Source organism: Pavona decussata, unplaced genomic scaffold (genome assembly GCF_977016875.1).
Source record: "Pavona decussata unplaced genomic scaffold, jaPavDecu1.1 SCAFFOLD_87, whole genome shotgun sequence".
NCBI classification, from domain to species: Eukaryota; Metazoa; Cnidaria; class Anthozoa; order Scleractinia; family Agariciidae; genus Pavona; species Pavona decussata.
This window is the reverse complement of record NW_028145504.1, coordinates 1,189,691-1,199,543: the sequence shown is the minus strand read 5'-3', so window position 1 is coordinate 1,199,543 and position 9,853 is coordinate 1,189,691. Positions and strand designations below refer to the sequence as shown.

The 9,853-nt window shown below is 36.7% G+C and overlaps 1 protein-coding gene across 2 annotated transcripts in view; it reads left to right on the top strand.

Moving 5' to 3' along the window:
* The first annotated feature begins 1,603 nt into the window (after positions 1 to 1,603).
* Positions 1,604 to 9,853, top strand: part of LOC146474670 (tight junction protein 1-like) — a 31,820-nt gene continuing 23,570 nt past the window's right edge. The window contains exons 1-4 of one of the 2 annotated variants that reach the window (XM_085116391.1): positions 1,604 to 2,031; positions 2,382 to 2,704; positions 8,126 to 8,173; positions 8,938 to 9,065. In XM_085116391.1, coding sequence (XP_084972517.1) covers positions 1,737 to 2,031; positions 2,382 to 2,704; positions 8,126 to 8,173; positions 8,938 to 9,065 — 794 coding nt within the window. In that variant the 5' untranslated portion in view covers positions 1,604 to 1,736. The remainder of the gene's footprint in view (positions 2,032 to 2,381; positions 2,705 to 8,125; positions 8,174 to 8,937; positions 9,066 to 9,853) is intronic. The other variant, XM_085116390.1, reaches the window with a different exon arrangement.

Sequence of the window (9,853 nt, the reverse complement as noted above, 5' to 3'; positions counted from 1 at the left end):
CCCCTGAATCTGCCACCTGCGTCATTATTCATTTCTCGATCTATTTATTTGTCTGTATAGTATATGGCATGACAGAGTATATGAAGGATATTTTTTGAAATTAGAAAATTGATAAATAATAACGAAAGTTGTCACTGTTTAGATGACCCATCAACTGCTATAGCACCGATTGAAATTTAAAATGTGCCAACAAAATGGAATCAGAGCAAAGTTTAATTAATTCCGTCACCAACGAAAATTGTGCACCTGTTCATACAGTGGGTGCCGTGTGAGGCAGGAATGCCGGTGACCTGCGGTCGATCCATCAAGAATATGACTGCAACTGCGTCTCCAGAAAATATAATTATGACTCATTTCCTTCTAAAACCTAACATGGGCGATAATAAGGAAGGAAAAGCATTAAAATTTAAGGAAATAATCGGGCATTTGTAATATCGGATTACTTTTCATTCCTTTGAATGTGTACGTGTGGCAGTCGCCAAGGATGTGCATTTTTAACCTTTTGGATTAAACACTATTAATAGATTTTGATTATTTTTGTTGTATTTTAAAACAGTGTATATATTTTTGCCGTTTCGACGGTAAAAAGGGAGAGAATATTAATATAGAATATTTTGGTCCGACACGACTCCACCAGGAGCGAGCGATGTAAAAATACCAAACAAAAAAATTAAAGTTAATTAATACATAGAAAAATAAAGAACCAAATACCAGTCTTGAAGATGTTTTGTTATATTTTTTTATATCGCAAAATTTGGGTTCTCATGCCAGTTTGTCAGAATGGAAATGACTTTAAACATTCGACTTCCGTTCAACAGTCGCCCCAAAAACTGATTTCGTGAGCCCGACTCCAAGTTTGCCGGCGAATTAACACGTGCAAATGATATAAAAGGGATACATTTTGCGTCGAGATTGCCGGGAGGCACTTAACGAAATATATGGTTATTTCAGCCTCATTACATAGATATCGTATTGTTTTCTGTGCGAATCCTGTTGAGAGCAGTGGAGAGTAAACAACACGGACCCAAGAATACCGAGAATATTTAAAGCGAAATTTGGTCATTTTGCAATTGAACGATTAATGTAAAATAGTAGCTATTTTCGTGCATCAGAATGAATTTTTATTGTGAAATTTATCCCACAGATCTTTGTTTCCGAAGTGTGAAATTTTAAAACAACGAGAGAAATTCAACACAAGCGAAGATCTTGTTAGTGTCTGTTTAATGTTATCTTTCTAATCGTTCGAAAACTTGACGAGGTGGAATTTTATCGAAAAGCTTGAAGCACTTTGAAAAATCACAGCGAGCAGGCCTCCAGAGTTATCAAAGTATGGTTCCGGTTGAGAAAAAAACTGATGCCAATGGAATTTGTATGTTTATCAGGCGATTTTGATGCGTGTGTGGCTTTCCAATCATTTTCAAATGACATAATGCAAAAATAATTTAATCCCACTGATTCATCAACCGTTTCCTAGTAACCTTGCTCATTGAGAAGGATGTGGAGAAATGATAATTACCGTTTTGGCAAGCAAACTCGCGAATATTTAGATGAAATACTTTGAAACACTAATACGAACTTCTGCATATTTTTCCATTTTCATTAACTCTCCCAGTGGGATATATTGCTCATTTCTCAGCGTTGATTGGTTAAGACACAAAGCAAACAATAATTCCCAATTGATTGACAGCGAAGCGCTAAGGAACGACGCCGCGGCCTGAAGCTTACGAGTGGCAAACATGGCCGCATTAAAACCTTACCAGAACGCGTTGCTGGAAAATCGAGACGTTCTCCTAAGAGATGTGAGAGCAAATGATGTTTGCCCGTTGTTGTATGTGAGCGGTGTACTGACACAGAAAGAAATCGACGACATAAACATTGGGCGTACCGCCCAAGAGCGAACGGAAAGTCTACTCGACCTGCTCCATTACAAGGGCCCGAATGGATTTCAAGAGTTTTGCGTTGCATTGGAGGACACTCATCCACATTTAGCAGCGAAGCTACGGGCAAAGAATCCTCAGATTGAAGTTTTAGGTGAGCTATTGTTTGCGGCTTAAATAGCGAACGTTTAAATACCTTCGTTACGCTTGCAAGAGCACTGCCCGTGCGAACTTTTCGTACAATTTCGAAGAGCAGCTTAAATTGTTTTCATTAAAGTTTATTCTTCATTCTCTACGCGACAATTAGTTTTGTTTTTATGCAGGTTTTTTTGTTGATGCGGATTTATTAATGTATGCAAAGCAGGCTCTCCGGTCATCGTTTATTGGTTTGAGTCATGTCACAAGTGTCTGCCGTTTAACCAACGCATCATGTTTATCAGGAGGAAATTCATGCTCTCTTCCACTCAGTGACTCTCATAAGTTTCTTACACTGTTTTGTTTCAGAAAGCAAACCGCGAGATAGCTATCCACGATATTCAAGCCCTCAAAGGGTTCGAGATTTCGAGCAACAGGAAAATAACAATAACGAATTTTATAGCGGTAAACGGGACCGCGATTATTACACTCCACCCGAAAGAAACTTTCGACAAGAAGAACCTCGAAGAGAAATGAGAGGAGAAGGACAGGATAGGGAGCGTACGAGCTCATACGACAGAGGAAGACAGTATTCTCCGTATATCACGGAAAAGCACGGCGATGGACGAAACTACGTTGAGAGTGAAAATGGAAGCGAACGAAATTATCGCAAGTCCGTTGGCGACCCAGAGGTAAGCTTGCATGAGATTTTAAACCTGCCGTACTGATATGTGTGTTTTTGTTTTGAACGGTTTTTTGTTTTAGCAGTCATTTTTAAAGTAGGAAGAAAAATTTTGTTTTTTTTCTAGCGTATTTTTGGGCTAATCTACACGCTTGGGTTAACGCGGAACATGATACGAGTACGCTTGTAGGGATGTTGTGTGTGAAATCGACAATGGCATAATTTCGAAGCTCGGAATTTCGAGTATGCGTGCTTTTGAGCGTTTCACAAGCGCGTGTGGTTACTAACTTGCATATGTGTGGGTTGCGAAGGGTAGATCACCTCTAAAATTAGTGTTCCGGGATGGCAAACGCACAATGTTGTTTGTGATATTGTTGTAAAACGATTGCGTATTTCGATGTGGCGTTGATGTCGAAGGTTAATTCTTATTTACTACGAATATAGTGAAGGTTCGTGTTGAATATCAGTATACGCCTTCGTTCGTGGTTTGAAAGTTGAGTCAGTTTAGCCGTTGATTACTGCGGTTGGGTATGATCCGTTGTATGAAAAATTCCTTGGTTAATTTTGATTGTTATTCCCAAGTACTTATTCGATATTTTTAAGATGTGGCTTGAAAGAAATTTCACGTTGTAGTTCATTGTAGCGCGCGCGGCTGCTGATCGTGTGGGTGACTGATTGATTGATTGATTCTTCGCGGGCATAAGTAGCTTGCAAAATATCATAGTGACAAGTTATTCTGCCGAACTCTTTAAAAGTCAACGAATTCTATTTTACAAGCGTTTAAACCCCACCTTCTGGCGGTTTTGCTTCACCAAGTTCGGCGTTAATAGAGTTAAAAACAACGCTTGGTTTCGATCACAGTTCTTCAATTGAACACGTTGCACTCGTAAAGTGAGTGTCAAATTGTAAATAAGCTTATATTCCTTCGTATGTGAGGTTTTTTTTATTGCAGTAACTCGCTTACGATGAATATGTTAAATATGTATCTATCTATGTTTGTAATATCCTTCATGGATCAGTGGGTATGCTGGCGTCCACTCTCCGAGCAGGTACAAGTTGAAAAAATCTTCGCACCCGTTTACAAAGGTTTTCGTCACGAAGCTAAGCATAGTTTTGAGAGTAAACAAGCTTGGAACTCCTACAAATTGTTGTCGTGGCTAGATGAGTACGCAACTAAATATTGTCACGTCCTTGTGCGCTATATTCGCGTCTTCGATCTTCTTGATGGTGTTTCTTTTGTGCTTTGTGAAAGGTTTTTGTTGTGCTTTTGTTTACGTTCCTCCGAAGACGCCCCTGACTTGACTGTTAAAAATATTTGGTGGTAATAAATATATTTGCACGTCAAATGTGATATTACATTTGTTGTCGGTAACCTTTACTTTTGTGAAAGCGATTATTGTATGGTATTCATAGTTTCTTCAATGTTGTGTACTTGTTTGGGATCTGTCAATCGAATTTATTGCAGTTAGTTCCCTTGGGAATTCATTTTCCTTGCGGGCAAGCAAGCTTGTAATAAATAATCGTATCAGGAGATAAATTACCCTTTTTGGAAACTACATCTTGTAAAGTTTTGTTTGTAGCATTTTATTGTTGATTTTGGAAAGCTCTTTATCAACATAAATGGCCTATAATATTTAGAGAGGAGATTAAGGTATCTAGTATGGATTGCTTTCTGTCATTGTACTAAAACATCGTTTTGTTCAGTGGAATTATTCCAACTAACCTGTGGCAATTATCTATTTTTAATAGCATTATTTTTGGCATGGTTATCTTAAACAGGGATCCCAGTGTTTAATGCCACCTGGGACTGCTTTAGAAACAAACTGTTTGGTAAAAGAAAATGTTTTTTGGTTCACGTTGGAAATTTTCTACAGCACTTGTACAGTTCATTTTTCAAGACACAGGGTCGCTTGTTTATACTTTGTTGATCACAGTCATTGAAACAGCAAATAAAATGTGCCGTGGAATGCTGCAAGGCAAAATTACTTGATGCTTTGTGCATGACATGTTACATTGGACCTCAGAATGCACGCCCAAGCTACACCTTTTGTTTTGTTTCTAAATCGTGTGCATGTTGAATGATAAAGAAACATCTAGCTTCTGTGTCATGTACTTTGGGTAGAACTGCAGTAACTCAAACTTGAATTTGGATTTGAGCCTTCCTTAAAAAACTATTTGAATCCAGTAGTCATGGAGATTATGAACCACAATTTACCGGACTGTGATCATGACTTCTGCTCAGCTGAAATGCCAATGTCAACTGAAACAGTCCTTCTCAGGATGCCACTCACCTGGATGATCATAATTTACTTACTTGTGGCAAGTCACTTATTGTAGGTAAACTTGAACTTGGTTAACTTGAACTCTCTGTTGAACTAATTTTTGTTTTCCCTTGGTGCAAATTTATCCCATTACGGTAACTCAAACTCTAGTATCTAGCTGACTGACTTGGTTGAATCCTAAATCTTTTTTTATAACAACGCGAAAACATGTCCATTGATGACCATGGTCTTGTTACAGTTTAAATCGTAAAATTAATAGTTTTCAGAAATTTGTAAAGACAGGCCTAAAAAATTTTGTGAAAAAGTCCCTGTTAATTAAGGCATTGTTACAGACATTAATCTATGGAATATGTAATAATTATTAGGGAAATAATTACAAATTGGTTTTTTTGTGATAATATGAAATTTTGGCTGGTACGTGTAGGTTTGTGCTTTCACTGGTCATTTCGACTAGTAAAAATTTTAAAGCACTGGAGTACTGTAAAATAAAGAAAGCAAATCAAGAGAAGAGAAACTAAAACAAGACTGTCGGCGGACTCCATATAATTCAGCATAAAGTACACTAACTTTTTTTGAGAATTTGATTTTTAAAATTGATTTGACTCTATCATTCAACTATCACATGTATAGATTGGTAATGAAACTAAAGCTTTAATCAATCAACCCAAATAAGCCACATTTCTCCTTTATCCAATTTTTGATTTTCATTTATGTATGTTTGGCTGCTTTTTGTACTGGATGCATAGAATTAAGGCTTTTTACATGAAGATCAAGCTGAAAACGGAACTTTTACTAGTCTGTAGCTAGTTGGCTACTGTTAGTCTTGAGCCCTGGCGATTATCCTGAAAATTGAGACTGGTGCAATCCACTAGTACAGTATGTGTACCTGTTTTTATGTGACTGGCATGAACTCAAACCATTTACAGACTACTCCCTTTATTGCGGACACCCTCGGGACCGCAAGTTGACTGTCCTCAATAGTGAGAGTCCGTAATAGTGGGAATTTATTTCAGTCAAATGGCTGTAATTTATTTTTGCCGGGGATTTAGCTGCTGTTCTTATTTTTTGGGTGTCCGTAAGAGCGAGGGGTCTGCAAGGCGAGAGTTGACTGTAATCATTAAAATAACTAAAAACCTCAGACCTGTCTGAAATCAGTTTGTGCTTGCATGCACCCATTGTGGCAGAAGCTTAAATTATTCTTGTTTGTTAAGCTCCTGGAACCAGTCAGTTTGGAGATGTTTTATTTTAACTTCCCAAAGTCCATACACCATACTGTGTCAGCAGCAGGAACCAAATTAACCAAACTGTTGTTTACATCTCTGTCTTTTTAGGAGAATTTGCATTTGAAAACTGTAAGAGTTGAGTAGGCGGAACTTATATTTGGCCATTTTATAAATATTGTTTCACTAGTCTTAAATTTTTTGCAATATATTGGGATGTCATATTTTGACATGACCAAACAGTGCAGTTTTTTAAGATGTAAATAGCAGTGTGTTGGTGCTTTTTTTCACACAGGGATCTTTATATCTTTTTTTCTTTGGTTCCTGAGGTACAGAAATGGAAGCATCTGCATGCTGTCGTTGGTTGTCCTTGCAACAGTTGTTCATCTTCAACAACACTGAAAGAAAGTGTTCTAAAATATTGACAAAGCTACAGACAGCTTTAATGAAATACAGTATGGGATGAAACCATTAAGCTTTTAACTGCCAAGGAAGATCAAAACATCACATCCCTGCCTACAATATCAATACTGTCTGGTAGACAGCTGATCTAAATTCTCCTAACTAACATAAAACAATAGCGTGCAATTTGTTAGGAGAAGTTATATTTTGAGCACAAGATTGAAAGTTCAATGGATGTCATAATGCTGGACAATGTGCCTCGCCTTAAAAACCTCCCTTGTAATGTTAACTCCGCTTTCATGTCAAAACTTTGTTTGCCCAGTTTGCTTGCATAAATCATCATTCCCAGAACTCTCAAAATGTACCTGCAGCCAGCAATTTTTCCATTTACAGACAATGGTTTGCCTGTTAGTTCACCCCTTTTGACTCACCAGAAGTTCTTTCTGCCTACTACTGCTACTCCTTGCTATGTTGTCTACTGTTACAAAATATTTGAGAGGGCCTCATTCCATGCCCTACCCTGCTAGCAGAGTTGCTTCAATCTTTTATAGATAAGTTGGGAAAGAGTCCTGACTTATCTTATCCATGCCCAAACTTCAGGGCTGTGAACAAGTTTTGAGAGAGAAATAAATAGTCATAGAACCTTACTGATAAATGTCTTAAGAAACAGCCTACTGATAAATATGTCTTAAGAAACATGTGAAAATTCCAAAACGGTTGATGTTGTAGCTGTATGTGTGTTCTTGCTTATCTGCCAGATACTGGGAAAAAAAATAATTTTGCCTTTAAGTATACTGTAGTCCAAAAAATCCCCATTAACAGTAGAGATAGCTGTAAGATTAAGCTGTTTAAAGCAATTAAAATCTGTTTTGGTAACTTGTGTTTGTTGATTTAAGTTAATGGATAAATATTCTACCTGTCAAAAATGACTAGACATTTGTTTTGTAAGCAGAGTTATGCATTCAAAGTCATTTTAGTGAAATAAATGATCTGTCTTGTGTTTTTGAATGGATTGAGTAAGTGACATTATTAAATGCAGTAATTGAAGGGCTGAGTCTCAGTGAGAGCACAACTGTGTTCTGTCAAATTTTAGGTCAATTTTTTCTTCTGCTCAAAAGTGATGGGATTTTTGCTTTTTTTTAACTCCAAAGTGTTTGTTGTTTCACTTCTTTGCTTTCTTTTCTTTCGGTGGACAACATGAAGTGATGTTGATGCAATAGTTTGGCCTTGTCCTTCTCATAATACATGTAACTGTAATTAGTGCAAAAAACACGGAGTGATGTTCTCTGACTAACTTGAAGGCCACATGCAATTATAGTTAAAAGGTGTTTTAAGGGCAAAACCAAAAATGGACCTAAAATTCTACGTAAGACAGTTATGCTCGGCCCATCAATTATTTGGTGGAAGTTTGACTTGTTGCACACAGCGTATTATTCACTACCTTACTTTGCCATGCTATGGTTCAGCAATGTTTTTACGAAATTTATTCGTACACGGTTTTGATTTGGCGCCTTTTTGCTTTGACAGCTGGAGGAACAGTATGTGTGGGAAAAGAAGACGATAGTCTTGGAGAAGGTGATGTATTAGCATAGCAATTAAATAAGTATAAATTATGAATGGTTTTTTTGTCCCCTTGTAAACTTGCCATGCAATTCAAGGTTGGGTGGAGTACTAGTTTGCGGATTTCTCTTATTTCCTTCAGGGCAGGAAATAAGTGATGTCTGCTGTTTTCAATGTCTGTTTGCATGCATTAAATTGTTCATAATGTAGTAAATAGATTTATTTTACTTTTTTATACTAATATATTGTACATGTAGCTATGAACATTGTATGTTGTTGTTTATCCCAAATTTTCAACAAGGGCTAGTTACTTGATTTTTATGATTTTATTTATTTGTTATATATTTATTTATTAATTTTGCTCCCTTGTATTTAGTGTCTTGATTGAGAAGATAATGTTGACTGTAAGACAGAATTTCGTCTGCATAACACCTTGAATTTTTTGATAAAAATAACAAACAAAAAATTAAAACAAAAAATCTGCTGTGATTCATTTTGTCGGCTTTCCTCTTGGTGTGGGATATATTGCAGAAACTTGTTCTCTTGTATATTTGATAGTTTACTGGATGCTTTTTTTTTGTGAAACATGCAAATTTGTTTCAACTTTTGTGATTTAAAGAAAATGTAATACAGGTGAAAAATCTTACACCTGCTCAGTTTGTAGACAGCAAGACAATTAGTCTGACTAAACATTTTATCATTTTTAGTATAATTTATTTTGTTGTGATTTTTGTAGTTATGTTGGACTAACCATGATGGTGGGCATATATATTTTGCAGGCAAACACAAACCAAGGTTTTGGAATTGCAGTCTCTGGTGGGAGGGATAATCCTCATTTCAAGAGTGGCGACACATCCATAGTTGTCTCAGACATTGTTCGTGGGAGCCCATCAGATGGTCTTTTGAAGTGAGTATTAAACACTGTTTAAGTACTTTTTTAATTGCATTCACAAGTTCTTGCTGTGATGGGCGATTTGGTGTAAACAAAGTTTACATTTAAGCCAGTCTTACATGAGTTATAAATTATAAGACTGCAGGCTTTAATGTAAACTTTAAAATTCATGTAAGATTGGCTCAAACGTAGGTATTAAACTTTATCATCTTTGAAATATAGAGGCAATTATAATCCAAAGAGTATTCTTTGACAAAGTGGGCCAAAGAGGATTAAAAAAGAAAGGAAAAAAATTAAAATGATATCCTCTTTTTGACTTGACTTGAAATTGACTTTATTTCAAGTGAAGAGAAGCTTAGAAATCATCTGCCACGCTGATTAACTTGCACTCGAACCCAGACAGCACGATGGAGAAACTTTTGACCGGATTAGTTTACATCCAAACACTCGATCAAGATTCTGCCCAATTTGTTATGGTCCATGGGAAATCAAGCCTCAATATTACTAGGAGTTCTACTGTGCAGGCTATTTCTTTAAACCATTTCATATTCACGAGTTGGCTCAATCTTTGGGCCTTTTGATTATAAGAGTCTAAGGATGTTTCTCTTTCTGCCAGAGATAAGAGTTTTTGTATTTGTTTTGTGGTGAGTTTTCTAGTGCAGATCTTATAAGTGGAGACTCATGTTCTACATGTAATAAAATACCATCTCCTGGTCTCCCGTATGGCTCACCAAATCTCCCAGAAAAAAGTAACTTTTGATGTTTCCCTTACATGTTTCCTCTACATTCAACTAAGCATGTGA